We start from the raw sequence: 14,147 nt of genomic DNA, 5'->3' as shown, positions 1-14,147 counted from the left end.
GCTGGAGCCAGAATATCCTGTCGCGGGAGCGGCTCTGGTTCAGTGCCAGAGCTTATTCGTCAAGCCCTGCCTGTAACCATGGAAATAGAAAGAGATTGCAAACGCAACTGTGGATGAGTCCACGGGCTACGCTATCGGCGGCAGCTTCACCACGACCACCTCTACCGCCGCCGCAGCAACCACCTCGGCCACATCTGCCGGCATCAATGGCGCAGGGCTACTGCTATCTTATCCATTGCAGTGCCTAGGCCCTGGAGCCGACACTGCCATCTCTCTCTCAGCTTCCCTCGGTTTTGACTCTCAAGATATCACCTTATATGTCTTCTGGCGTGTATACGTCGTTGGGGAGGTAATGGCTGAACCTCTTCTGGCGGCAAACCTCCCAGCTGTCGACTCCTACGCCTAGGCCTAGTCTCTGAAAACATATTAGTTTATGAAATTTGGAATAATATGACTTAAAAATAATATACCTCGTGAAGTACAAAGCCACTGCTCTATATATGCTTTGGTGATTGGCCAGCGAGCAGCAAATTTCTGCTGTGCATTGCTGCACTCAATATCGTTCTGTAGAGAGGTTGGGTCGGGAGGCTGTCGTGGCAAGCCAAATTTCTCCTGTCGCATTCGGCGCAGCTCTATCTCGAAGAAGGATTTCCTGCATTGCCAATAGGAGAGATCATCTGCTCGTGCAGTACAATCTACCTTTAGGCAAACATGTCCATGATGGAGTTGTAATTCGTCGCGCGATATCAGCTGTAGTCCTTCAGGCTTAAAACGCTTGAGCTGTTGCATCAAGTACTTGACGAGGAATTTGGTTGTTCGGATGCGACGCTGTATAGGGAGATGATCGGTATGAAATGACTGTGTACAAGGATAGATAGCTTGATCCTGCTGAGATGCTGCTCTCTCCGAAATGTGCAAGGTTGACCAGTGTGGAGATGTGAAATGTGGATGGGTGCATGCATAGTTACCCTCAAAATGATCCGTATTGCCTGCCGCGTGGGGGGCCTGCTACTTAAGTAACATGACGTAAGCGTGGCGGGCACGCCAGGGGTACTGGCTCAAAGTTGTCCCTCTAGCTCTACTGTGTACGATCCGTACTATATAACTTTGCTGCTGGGCCCCGTGGCAACAATGTAACCAAGTGATCTTAACAGTGCCAAGACGCGATGGATTACCCGGCGCTTAAGATGACTACCCTGTCATTTAGCAATGCATCAAGTGATAGTAGTCTGTACTCTGAACAGGGTAAGTCCGGAGTACTTGCAACCAGCGTTCATATCACAGTGGCGGTGAAAAGCAGCCTGTATGGTAGCACACAGTCCCCCTATCCTTCTCCTCGAAACCCAGCTCTGCATCAATTCTGGAACGTATAAGACTGCATTGCTTCATTGTAATCATCCGTACAAAGACAAGCCATTCCACTCCAACTTCTCTTTCTCCTGCCGCAAGATTCCAGCATGGACGAGGAAGCTATAATTCTCTTCACCGTGACTTCCACTGGCAACTTCATGCATCATTCCCACAACAAACGCTTTCGTGTGTCGGGAGAGCCAACGTTTCTCTCTGATGATTTCGCTGGTCAGGAAACAGCTACACATGGGAGTACACCTGCTCCGGAGGAACTCGATAAAGTATCTTTACGCTTCACTGTTGATCACAGCATGAAAGACGAACGGCTTGGCTTTGTCTTTGGTTGTGACGCAGCAACCTGTAATGTGTATATCAATCCTGATCTCAAGAGTATTGTAATAAAGAACCTTTCAACCTATAGTATCAATATCAGCTCCATGCTATACAGCAAAATCAAGATCAAAACTCAGTGAGCTCTGGTACCAAATGATTTAACAACAATCTTCCTCCCTGGAAACGTCATTATCCTTGAGCTTGCTGATCACAGCAACGATCCCTTGCAGCTTTGAGCAGTTCTATTCACGCCTCGGTCGAGCCCCCCCGAGTCTCGGTCATCTGGATCTAGCATCTATCCCGCCATCGTCCACATTGGCGACTGCAGCCCGGGGAGCTCGGCAGCCTTATGTGCCTCAAGCCAAGATCGGTAACGGCGCCTACGGAACGGTCTATCGAGCAGTTCATTCCTACACCGGAGCTTATGTTGCGGTCAAGGAGATCCACAAGCTGAACGAACGGAGCTTGCAAGAACCAGCAATTCTGCAAAGCCTCTCTCATGTATGTTCCTGTACTAATATTGCTTGTTACCCATACTAATATTTTATAAAGCGCAACATTGTCAAGTTTATCGAGTTCATCTCGATGGGTCACGATAATACTATGATAGTGATGGAACTCGTTCACGGCCCCAACCTAGAGATATCTCATCAACAATCGCCATTCACACTAGATGACACCTGAGAGCTCGCAACTGAATTGCTCTCCGGCCTGGATTATCTTCACTCCAGGCATGTCACGCATCGTGACCTCAAACCAGCCAACATCCTAGTACCAAGATGCAATCCGATGCATATCAAAAAAACCGATTTTGGTCTGGCAGTTGCACGGTCTCAACAACTCGAGACAAATTGTGGCACAGCTCTCTACCTAGCTCCTGAGGTTTCCTCCCAGGCCTACTACACCAACAAGGTCGATTTGTGGTTTCTCGGAGTGATTGCTTTAGAGCTTGTTCTTGGGCTGCCGGACTACCCGAGGAAAGATGCGAACTACCCATGCTGGACTGAACAGCTTATACAGAGACTTGACCGTGCTATAGATATAGCTTATTGCAACTTCGTCAAGTCTCTGCTTCGAATCACACCGGATGATCGCCCTCCTGCTGATCAGATTCTTCTTGAAGACTCCTTCCTGAACTATTCACATACTTCCATGGAGCAAACCCCTACCGAATATCCCCCAACACCTGAGCAGCATCGATCTCAAAATGCTCCAAGCCCTCTAGATTGGTATGTTGCGACTCTGACTTCCCATTTGTGATCCAAGCATGCTGGCTTGCTGACTCAAATCTTTTTACAGGCTGGTCCCCACTGAGCTCCCTGAGCATACCAGCCTGCCGACTCAGATCTTTGCTTCTCGTAGAGATCATGCTGAGCTGTCTGAGCATACAGGCCCCCCGACCCAGATCTCCAACAGCCTGGTCCCTACTGAGCCCCCTGATAGCCCGCCAGCTCAGCTTTTTGCTGCACAATCACAGAATGCCAATGAGCAGCCAGCAGCAACCATGACCTATTGGATCCTAAGGTCTAACACCAAGACTGTACTGTACTTAGCACAGACAGGGCAGGTCAATGTAACCCAAATCTATCAACTTTGTACATGCAAGCGAACTCTTCCCTGGAGAGATATTGACAAGAGTCTTGGGAAGATAGACCGAACAATTGTGCGTGGCAAAGGTGTTCAGGGAGGCTACGTAACTTTTGCTGATGCTTCCAGAATCATAGCTTTCTTGGGCATTACAACAGACTTGGTAGTCCAGCTAGCAAAGCAGGTGAAATCAAGAGGAGGAAAAGTATTTGTAGGGTAGCAAGCCATTCAGTTAAGACTATCTCCAAACGATTCAATCTTCAGACAAGTATTCCAGCTCGGCTACAACTTGTCGCAAGATGTTCCAAAATCTGAAACCAAACAGTCCCATGGGCAACATAGTAGAACTGTCGACCTGTTGTCTTGTAGATCTTCAAGGCATTCTGTCTCAAGGTGCTAGCATCTGTGCGACCCAAAATATGTGCAAGCTCACTCTGAGAATAAAGAGTGAGCATCTCAGAATAGCCAGCTTCCTCCCAACGGTTCTTGGCAGCAGCCTCAGCTTCCTGCCATGCTTTCAAAGCTTCCACTGTGCTTTCGAGCAAATCCTGCCTGTTTCTCAAAGAATTATCTATAACCAAAGCATGTGCTGCCATTGCAATACCAGCACATACAACGAAGTAATTGTCCTTGTTAGTCCTAGTAAGTGTTCTGATATCCTTAAGACAGAGATTGTCTCGTTGTTGTATATAAATGGCTTTAGCCTCTTGTAATGACTTTATCGAGTCCTGGTCCAGTTGGTGGTTGAGATAGAGGTTCCAGAGTGCTTTCGTGAGATGGACATGGCCCCGGGTCAAGGTCAGACGCCTTCCTAGATTGTTCGACTGATTGTCAAATTCAGTAGAAAGCATGTCCAGAGCTGCCTGTGAATTACTTTATTCACAGAGAATCTCAATGTAAGAAGCCACAAAGCGCTGTGGTATGATATTCCGAGAATAAGTTGACATGATCTGGATATATCGGGTATTGGCTTGGTCGAACAAGCCTTCGAATCGAGTAGCTCTTGCGAGGATTTCCTGCCCCTGAAGCAGTATCTGCTCCTCTTGCTCTGAATGTTCTAGAGGGACAAAGCTTTTGAAGTAATCCTCCAAGGTCTTGATAGGTACTCTTTGCTCAAGTAGCCCTTGCATCTCGAAGATAATCTCCTCTCCAAAAACAGCATTCAAGTGTTGATTGGAGTGTCTCAGTGAGGCATTGTCAGTGGAGATATCCTCTTTGAGAGATAGCTTATTGAGCATGCGAGTCCGTAAGCGGATCTTCATTGTGCGTGAAGGGTCTCCGGGATTGAGGTGGGCAGCGTATCTCAACATGACCGATTTCCAGGTCAAGGATCCAAAATATGAGGCTGAAATGCAGACTTCGGTAAGATGTGATCGCAGTTTATGGTTGAGGTTTCTTGGAAGATAAAACAAGATGTGACACAGAATGGGTAGGAGAATCTTGCAATGTGATGCTCTAAGTTATGTTAGAGGTTTTCCTACTCCAAGGAAAAAAGGACACGGGTCTCGTACCTTGCTGATATATGAGGCCATCGTGGAAACGCTCTACAGAGGACTGCCAGTGCTGTTTCCCGCCAGTAGGTTGAGGCTTCACGTGCTTCTTTGCTCAGATATGCAGAGTATTCCGGATTGATTATAAAGTGTCTCCCAAAGTCAGAAGACCCAGTCAGATCGATTAAGCAATAGTGGTGACGGAGCTGTGCTATGGCAGCTTCCGTGCGTTCCTTGGAGGTTAGTACCTCGGGAACGGGGATGTCGACAGCCTCCGTTTCTCCTGCTTCCGTCCAGGTCAAAGCAGTGCTGAACAAGCAGTCCGAGACAGCTCCCCCTGCAAACTATACAATATGGAGCAATTGGTTGGACTCTTTATTGAGAGGTGGAAGATGTGCACCGGAAGGCCCGGAGACATTGGCTCCGTCCTCTTGGGCTTCGGGATGCTGACTGGGAGCCGGGTCACCGGGCTGCGTGCCGTCTTCGTGAGATCCGATCGATTCAGTATGCGCGGAGAATGAGTAGAGACCTATAATGGTAAGCCATAGATATATAGTTGATCTTCAGGGCCACTTACAATGAATTAAGTGCTGGATACATTGCCTGCTCAACATGGACAGAACAAGGCTGCTCAACCCCTCGATAAATTTTTCATCGCGTGAGGAATCTGATAGGGCGTCTGTATAGATCTTCTTGAACACCTCGTCTCTGCAAGCCAAGATCCTCTGATGAACTTCTTCGCATCGTTCTTTCTTCGCAAAGCCGGCGTATAATGCTGTTTTCATCTCGTGGGCTCAGAAATAGCAGAGATCGCCTTTCTGGGCCGAAGGGGTGAGTGAGATACAGTATAACTGTAACTCAAAGGCACTAAGTTTCTGGACTTCTTGTAGGTATGCGTCATTACCCAGTCCTTTGAAGAATACTGCCATGTGACAATGTTGAGTGCTGCATATTGGACTGTCCCCAGCTAACCATTGAAGATTGGTGCGAATTCTTTTTCCAAAATTGTCTCTCCAAGCGTCAGCCTTGTTAGGTTTGCTAGGCGTGCTGTTGAGTTGGGGTGCCATATTGATGAGTGACAGGCGAGAATCTGGCAAGGCTCTGGGCTGAAATAGAAGCTGGTTCTGCTTGAGATAAGGATTCGAGGTGGCAATGCTGAAGGTGAGTAGACCCCGCACTTCTGCTATCCAGAAGCGTGCGCCACAGTCAGATTGCAGAGCCCAACATCAATCTCATTCCTCACAGCATGGAGTCGAGGAACTTCGAGGTGAGTAGCTATCAACAGGATGAATTTTGACAGAGATACTGATTGTTTCAAGAGCGCTGTCGCCTTCTTAGCAAGCCGACTACGCATTGCGAGACCAAGTGCAAAGGCAAAGTTGGGGGGGCCTGGACATGCATCCCCGCCAAACGGACCAGTCCTGAGAGGCACATCCTCGCTGGTGGGTATGAAACAATGGCTTCAGCAGCTTGGTCACTCGGTATGCTAAAACAACATTTACTGCTGAATGGCTTCCCTGATTGATAGCTAGAGTCCGAGACTGGACAGTTTGAACATCATACATGTCGCCGGAACCAAAGGAAAAGGAAGTACTTGCGCATATATCGAATCATTCCTTCGAGCGCAGGGGAATGGTAGATCGTTTCCGCGCAAGACTGGGCTATATACTTCGCCACATCTGCTGCAGATGAACGAACGGATCCGCATCAATTTTGAGCCGCTCGACGAAGCTCGTTTCGCACAGTATGTCTTCGAGGTCCGCGATGGCTTATCGCTTTACAACATCAACCACGGTCCGCGCTTTCTTCAGTTGCTTGCTATCATCTCGATCCACGCTTTTGTTCACGAAGGTGTCGATGTTGCTATCTGAGACGCATCATGGTGGTGAGTATGACTCTACCAACTTCGTCAAGCATCCAGTCATCACTGCAATCACAAGCATTGGGCTAGATCATGTCTCCGATCTTGGGCCAACTATAGAAGATATCGCCTGGCATAAAGCTGGCATTCTCAAAGCAGGAGCTACAACGTTCTGTGCTCCGCAGGAACCAAGTGTTTCTGCTGTATTACACGCTTGGGCAGCTGCAAAGCAAGTATCACTGAAGGTTGTTGGGATGAATACTGAGCTTCCTGGACATTTTGCGAGCGATGTTCAACGCCTCAATTGCTCCTTGGCGCAAGCAATAAGCGATGAATTCCTTCGGCGAACAGTACCGAAAGGACAGCTACCTTATCTATCTCAACAGGCTGTGGTCGACGGTATCCAACGTTTTCATTGGCCCGGGCGCTTTGAGATAATTCGGGCTGGTCAAGTTACTTGGTATCTGGACGGAGCACATAACGAGCTCAGCATCACAGAAGCTGCACAATGGTTCCAAATTGCATCCAGGTATAGCTTCAAATACCCCTTGGGACTGTACTCACAATACACTTGGCTAATAAACTGCAGAGAATATTCAATGCCGCATAGCATCTTGATATTTGCACAGAAGTCAACAGCTCGTGACTGTGAAGCAGTGCTGAAGCGTCTGGCAGAGTCTCTTCATATACCGATTCAACATGCTATTTTTACAACCTATTATCAGGATAAAGGTACCTTGCCCTTCCCAGTTTGGCATAAATGAGGCTAATAATGAGCCAGATGAAAGCTCGAGCAATGATGTAGCGATGCTAGAGCGTTACCGAGAGATCTGGAGATCTACTTACACTTCACAGTCCCAGATCTGGATTGCTGCAAGTGTCAAAGAAACACTTGAGATCGCTCGGAGGCTACAGAGTTCACGAGGTGATACTCAGATCCTAGTCACCGGTAGCATACATCTTGTTGGCACAGTTTTCAGACTGGAACATCTAGGCAGGATTGTTCAGGTACAAGGATCGACAGACTCAGTATCAAGCCAAGCAAGCCAGGGCTGAAGGCTTGGTTCCATGCTTCTTCTCCCTCTCCCAAGTTTCTTTCATTGCCGCGCTGAGGTTCTCCCCTGGTTGCAGTGAAGGGTCCCAGGCCACTTCGTACATCAAGATACCATCCATATGTCTCTCTGCAGTGACTTGCCCTGTCCACTCGCCATGTGGCGGCTGTAGCTCCAGTATGGAATCCCATGCCACTTCGTACATCAGAGCACCATCCACATAACTCTCTGCAACAACTTTCCCGGCCCATTCTTGAGGCAGATGCCTAGCTCCATTTCTGTTCGAATAGCCTGGCATATTAAAGATGGAAGCATCCGCAGCAGTCGGACTAGCCAGAGCAAATGAACACGCTTCTCTTGCTACTGACTGGAGTTGTTCCCGAGTCAGTGCCTGGTTTTCGATTGTCGAGATTATGCTCTCGTGGGGGCACTCTCTTAGCAGTTCGTCTGCTGCAAAGCTCAGATTTTGAGCATGTTGTTCCATGTTGGGCGGAAGCTGGGTTTCTGGGTCGGTTCTGGGCTCCAAAGTCTGCCGTAGAGTCTGGTGATGTTGGATAGGCAACGCTTCGGCTATCTCGGGGGTATGGAACATGCCTCCCGGGCCGGTAAGCTTGACCCAGAGTTCACGCTTGTCGCGTAAGCGGTCTCGCAGCAGCTTTCTGTCCTCGCGCAAAGTGTCGATTATCCCCTCCTGAAGTATGATGCGACTTTCGGCAGCTTCCAGCCTTCTGCAAACGCCACTATAGTCTCTTCTGAGCTCCTCGTTGTCCTTGCGCGCCTTCTCGACCAATCTTGGGGGGGCCGGTATAACATCAGAGCCAGCACGAGCTTCTGCTTTGGTCAGTTGCTCCTGCAGAAATTGTATCTGGCGCTGATCCATGATCTGCTCTACATCTGCGCGGCGAGCATCCTCGTTGGCACGGATGGAGAGAAGCTGGTACGCAACTTCGTAATAAGTGGCCTTCTCTCTCCTGAGCGACTGACCATGACTAGAAGCTCGCGCTATGGGATGCACGGAAGGGAAGCCGGGCGGAGGTTGGATGTACGTGAGCTTCAGACTGCCAGTCTCAAACTCATACATCTTGTATGCTTCCACCCGTTCCAAGGGGCACCGTGAGATGCGTGTAGACAGTGTAGTATGATATTTGCTGGATGTTGTGAAGAAGAGCACCGACTTGGCGATCTGTCAATGCTTGTGAAAGATCTGTAGTAGCCTGCTGCATCCTAGTGATAGTGATTTACTACACTGCCGATGTGGCAAAGAGAAGAAAATAAGAGAGGGAAAAAAAGGAGAGCGAAAAGCGAACCCCCCCCCCACCCCCCCTTCAGTCAAAGAACCTTGTCACTGTCGTTTACAGTCCGCAAGCACCCTGAACGCTACTTCGGCTGCATCCTCCCTGGCATTATTGAGAAATTTGCCGTCATACCAGAAGCGCGCCGGAAAAGAGCAGTTGGCAATAATCACGAAGCTGGTCCAAGCAGTACGTCTACCTATGCAAAGATATTGCAAGTTAGTCTTTTACATTTACAATAGCAGAAATACAAGAAATTAGCATGCGAGATAGTGTATTTGAAGAGAAAGAGAGGGTGCCCTTTGAGCCGATGACTGACCTCGTTTATCTGAGAATATGCTAAACTGTGGTGTAGATACGCCATACTTGGAGCAGATGCCTAGTCAAATTTGTCAGCTTGTAGAAGAAGAGGTTTCAGGTTAGTATTTACCAGCAAGTTTGTTTTGCCAGTACTTGTGCTCCAATGCGCCGCTGTCAGTGAAAAATGAGCTGCCGCCTTGTAATGAAGACATTTTGCAGAACATGTATAGGGGAAGGTGATCGAGTGGGGAGAACAGGACTTATTCGAGTCAATGCAGCAGTGCAAAATCTAGCCCTTTTATACTTGAACATATTCCTATTGATATGTACTATGCCTGGTGTTGATGCACCTGGGTTGTGGCAACTTCAGATCCTGGTTTCTCTCAATATAATCTTGGTGGTTTGATTTCCTATTCTTAGCAGCACGGCTGCCGCTTTCTTGCTGCAAATGTAATAATACTGGGTTGTCTTAGAACAGTGCCCTGAAGCCAGTCCTCGCCAGGCAAGCATCCAGCCAACCCACCATGTCGAGACCAGGCGAGCAGCCAGCACGCCACTGTAATTGACGCGGAGCCACTATGACTGACGAGAGTAGCTCTGCATTAGTTCAAAAGTCTGAATGTAGACCTGTAACTCGTGCATAAGCGAGCTTGCATTAGAAGTCAGGCCGGATCAAGTGTGTGAACCGAAATTCGATTCTTCGCACTGACCAGACAGTACACGGGTCAAATATACCAATTTGGTCTTTAGCCAAGATGCTAGAGAGCAAAGGGGGTTGTTGGCCTTTGTGGGAATCCTGTGCTTCGCAGTTTGAATCATGTCTAACCTGGATAGCTGCTTGTGTCATCTTCTCCGGCAATAAAACAGAAGCAATGCAGACATTGCGACAGTGAGATCATATACAAGAACTGTTACATAACAAGGGATAGACTTAGCAGTATAAATTCCTTTCGTCTCTATTGATTCTTCTCTCAATATATTTACTCTAAGCTTCAGTTCTTTATTGCTTCTATCGAACAAATGGATCACCTTGTCGAATATACTGAAGAGTTAGCACGACCACTCCTTACATTGGAATATTGCAAGCGCTGTGGACATGGACCTCTTGGTACATTCTATCGACACAGAACCATAGCTCATGTCATATGCTGGCATTGCCTGCATCGCGATTCAATAGCATACAGTGCTATGCTTGAGGTTTATATGAAAGATTACTACAAAAGAGAAAGACAAAAGCAGTCTCCATCGGTCAGTCCTCATAATAATCCTTCATCTCTTGACAAATTCTGTACTGACAATAAAAGAGCAAGGACACAGAGAACGGCTTCGGTCTTAGTACTAGGGATAAGAGTCTTGGCCTGTGTTCCTTTGTCATGTATGATTGAGTCTAGGATTTGAGATGCTAATTATGCTGGCGGCAAGCTGCTTGGATCGGCAAGCACAGGTGTATCTGTGTGGCTCGCCCGAGCTCGTGAAGGCTCTGAGGCGCTCGAAAACGGTGATTGAAAGGCAGATAGAAAATGGAATCGACATTATTCTAGAGATAAGCCTCTAATTTTTTTTAATTTTTTTTAAATCGTCTATTCTCCTGCTCCCCCACTCAGCATGGGAATAAGACGTATCCGTAGAGATTTCTGTGCAGCCAATGTTGATAGCATGCGGTTTTTCGGTGCTAATAGCTATCTCATCAAACTTCTCTTTGTTGTTCGAGCATTCTTAGTAGTATGTATATATAATATAAGTCGAAGGGGGGGGTTTTGGGCCGGGGTAGTTTTGGGCCACCCTGGCCACCCTCGTCAAATACACACACCCATATATATATATACTGCTTATCTATTCTATTCACCCACTACGATTCAATCCTCCTCATCAGTAGGTAATTCGATATCGCTCTCTTCATTCAGACTATCCTCATAGCGATTGATCGCGTTTTAAGCTCTCTGTATATCCTTAATCCCTGCAAACTTCGAATTCGGGTTCACATCAACCTTTCTTCTTTTACTAGGCCTCAGAGCCTCAATCTGCCTTTTCAACGCTTTATTTTCCTCCAATGCCTTGGCAAACTCGAGGTTTCTCTTCCCATAAGCTTTTTTTATCTTCTTGAATAGCATATAGCAGCTTGGTTCTGTTCGAAGTTATTGCTGATTCTCTAGCAGCTGATAATACAGCTGTTTAGCCTTTCGAGGAGTTGAAAAGAGGACTAGCTGGCTTGAGGAGGCTTTTGGGGGAAGATAAGGTGCTGTTGATTGTGCTGAGCCTGAATTGGACTGGGTCTGACAGCTTGATTGACTGTTCTCGAGGAGAAGAGAGCTTAGAAGAGCTTTTGAGAGTCTGAGAGGCCACAGACTAGTTGCTTTCCATCCAGATCTGATATTCTGGCTTGAAAGGCCTTTCAGTTGAGCTAGATGATAGTTCCTGAGGAATAACCGCTTGCCTGCAATAGTTGAATCCTCTTATTAGCTCATATTGCTAACTTTCTTTCTGTATGCTCGTTTAAGAGATGAAAAGATCCCTAGATCGAGGGGTTAAAGAATGTGAGAGATATGAGAAAGCAAGTAAATAAGCAGTATATTGTTTTGAAAGCAAAGCTATATGAATTCATCAGTTTTATGGCTGCTATAGCTATTCAGGACTAACAGTCTAGCTTCTGAGGGGTCTGCTGGCTGGCTATGAGAGATAAAGATCTTTTTCAGCTATTCAAGTGCTATTTTATTATTTGTTTATCCAGTTTGAGTAGCTGTGAACTGCCAGCCCTCAAAAGGCTTCAAATCAAGAGGAAACTACTGTTGTTGTACTGTTTAGCCCTTGAAAATTACCAGAGGGAAGAGGTAAGCATCTGTAGCAGAGATATACTCGAGAAAAGAGATCCAGGCCTTTGAACCAGAGTTCTTTTTTTGAATTGAATATGAAGAGGAGCCTCTGAGAACTAATCCATTCATTCCTTAGCCCTCCATCAGGCTAGCTTCATCCATATTCCATCTATTAGCTGGCTTGATAACTTGAATGTGAGGAAGGTTGAAAAAAACGAAACCAAAGCTGTATTATCTCTGTTATAGCTCCATTCATTCGCTCAGAGGCAATACAGCGAGTCTTCCTGATTTTTATCTCTGGATTTCTCTTCAAAAAAGCCTGAGTCTATTGCATTCCAAGAGCCTGAGAGTCTCCCTGGACCTCGAGGATCTGCTGAGCAAAGTATTTAAGTTCTGAATAGCTTGGTAGAATGCCTAAGCTTTCTTGAATCAGGATCCATTTAGCCAGTCTTCTTTCCTGATCAATAGAGAGCCTTTGCTGGTTTTCGTGGGCTGTTTTATGCGATTCCTCTCCTTCTAGGCGAGCCTGAAGAGTACTCCTTGGAATACCCCATTCCCTCGAGGCTTGCCGCTGAGACTTGCCTTTTCTGACAGCCTCAACAGTCTGGGCTAGCTCAAACTCGGAATAGGGCTTCATAACAGTCAGGTAAAGGTTTGCTAGAAAGATGAAGTTGTTTGGATCAAAATTGGTTGAGTAATAGCTATCGAACTAAAGGGGGTTGAAGAGGCGGTGAGGGTGGCCAGGGTGGCCCAAAACTACCCCGGCCCAAAACCCCCCCCTTCGACTTATATGTTTATAATTCTATTATCTTGTATATTATTGATTATGTAATATGATTACGTAATATATACTATTTATATCAATATATCCTTATACATTACTCTCGGGTTTTCTCAGGTCGTATATAGAGAATAATAAAATTCTCCCGAGGGGGGGGGGGGGGGGGCAAATAGATGAAGATGAAGAAGAAGAAAAGAATTCATCCATTATTACGAACATAAGTAATCAAGTTCGAAAAAAGAGACAAAACCACCCTTACCTATTACTACTCGCACCTCCTCTTCTCCTACCACTCTAACTCTGCTGTGCTGCACATTCTTGCACTCCCTCTCGACTCACTCAACGTCACTGTCTGGTTTGGTCACCATGATATCTCCTATGCCGCCTCTAGTGATATGATATCAAAAGGCCTTCTAGTCCTGCCCAAGGATGGCCTCGACATACGACCTTGTTCCTCAAATTGTCAACCTCATATCGGAGCTTCCCCTCCGCCCTTTCAACTTTTGACGAAGCCGTGCCACCTACATATCATTTATCGGCCGCCACCTGCTTCTGACACCCTAAGGCATCCATCACCCAATCTCGAAAGTATCGATCGGCCCAAGTACAGAGATGTCTGAGCACCGCAATGAGCTGGTAGACCCCCAGAACGGTCCGGGTGCACCCGATCGCCTCCGGATACTCGAGGAGCCGCAAACGCGGCGCGCCGAGCGTGATACCGTTGTCGACGAGAAAGTAGAGCTTCCAGGTCTCGCCGACGGCCGTGATGCCCAGCTGTGTAATACACCGTGCAGAGGGGCCCATCTTCAGCTGCCAGTCCACCAGAGGCATCATCCTCGACCGCCAGGCGGCCATCCACACAGCCAGCTTCACGTCGGCATCCGCCAACCCGGCCCGGTCCGTCTTGGTCTCGATGGACACAGCGGCGGGGCACAGTCGTACAGGCTCGTGTAGCGTCTGGTTGATGGTGTTGGTGCCAAATGGACAGTACTCTGTAGGTACGAAGAGAGCCGAGTCGATGGCTGCCAGGAGAGCAGGGTCTGGCTCTAGATTGATGCTGAAGTCGATCATCTTGCCACCCACCGGTGTCGACTCGGAGCTGATCCCAGAAACGTCGGCGTATTGCTCCGCAAACCCAGGCGGATTCCAAAAATCCATACCATCCTTGGCCGCAGATGTGACTGCGAAGGTAGACGCAGATTTTGGCATCATACGCCGTAGTAGACGGGCAGAATTTCTGTATGATATGTCAAAGTCAGGATGGCCGATTGTTCTCTTTTTCTATCTCTTT

At 47.5% G+C, this 14,147-nt stretch overlaps 6 protein-coding genes across 6 annotated transcripts; 3 read left to right on the top strand and 3 right to left on the bottom strand.

Annotated features, from left to right (window-relative positions):
• Positions 1–1,209: 1,209 nt before the first annotated feature.
• Positions 1,210–2,367, top strand: M406DRAFT_326918 (Pkinase-domain-containing protein; the record flags this gene model as incomplete). The annotated part of the gene is made up of 5 exons (XM_040920148.1): positions 1,210–1,245; positions 1,591–1,631; positions 1,772–1,819; positions 1,914–2,184; positions 2,236–2,367. 5 exons carry the CDS (start codon positions 1,210–1,212, stop codon positions 2,365–2,367), a joined length of 528 nt encoding a protein of 175 aa, XP_040779431.1.
• A 6-nt stretch (positions 2,368–2,373) lies between these two features.
• M406DRAFT_19852 (uncharacterized protein) lies at positions 2,374–2,643 on the top strand (the record flags this gene model as incomplete). The annotated part of the gene is made up of 1 exon (XM_040915447.1): positions 2,374–2,643. A coding segment is annotated over one exon (270 nt), but the record flags the coding sequence as incomplete, so codon positions are not given.
• A 1,502-nt stretch (positions 2,644–4,145) lies between these two features.
• Positions 4,146–5,545, bottom strand: M406DRAFT_71472 (uncharacterized protein; the record flags this gene model as incomplete). Its single annotated transcript, XM_040925458.1, has 4 exons — positions 4,146–4,725; positions 4,782–5,104; positions 5,177–5,289; positions 5,338–5,545. 4 exons carry the CDS (start codon positions 5,543–5,545, stop codon positions 4,146–4,148), a joined length of 1,224 nt encoding a protein of 407 aa, XP_040779429.1.
• Positions 5,546–6,208: 663 nt separating this feature from the next.
• On the top strand, positions 6,209–7,284 carry M406DRAFT_336921 (Mur ligase; the record flags this gene model as incomplete). Its single annotated transcript, XM_040921198.1, has 5 exons — positions 6,209–6,241; positions 6,293–6,619; positions 6,651–6,813; positions 6,844–7,150; positions 7,251–7,284. 5 exons carry the CDS (start codon positions 6,209–6,211, stop codon positions 7,282–7,284), a joined length of 864 nt encoding a protein of 287 aa, XP_040779428.1.
• Positions 7,285–9,048: 1,764 nt separating this feature from the next.
• Positions 9,049–9,414, bottom strand: M406DRAFT_30489 (uncharacterized protein; the record flags this gene model as incomplete). Its single annotated transcript, XM_040919314.1, has 3 exons — positions 9,049–9,160; positions 9,281–9,344; positions 9,396–9,414. Coding segments are annotated over 3 exons (195 nt in total), but the record flags the coding sequence as incomplete, so codon positions are not given.
• A 3,970-nt stretch (positions 9,415–13,384) lies between these two features.
• Positions 13,385–13,927, bottom strand: M406DRAFT_250097 (uncharacterized protein; the record flags this gene model as incomplete). Its single annotated transcript, XM_040916673.1, has 1 exon — positions 13,385–13,927. One exon carries the CDS (start codon positions 13,925–13,927, stop codon positions 13,385–13,387), a length of 543 nt encoding a protein of 180 aa, XP_040779426.1.
• Between the last annotated feature and the right edge of the window lie 220 nt (positions 13,928–14,147).

Source organism: Cryphonectria parasitica (genome assembly GCF_011745365.1).
Source record: "Cryphonectria parasitica EP155 unplaced genomic scaffold M406scaffold_2, whole genome shotgun sequence".
NCBI lineage: Eukaryota > Fungi > Ascomycota > Sordariomycetes > Diaporthales > Cryphonectriaceae > Cryphonectria > Cryphonectria parasitica.
The sequence above is the reverse complement of the archived record's forward strand: the minus strand, read 5'-3'. Positions and strand labels throughout refer to the sequence as shown.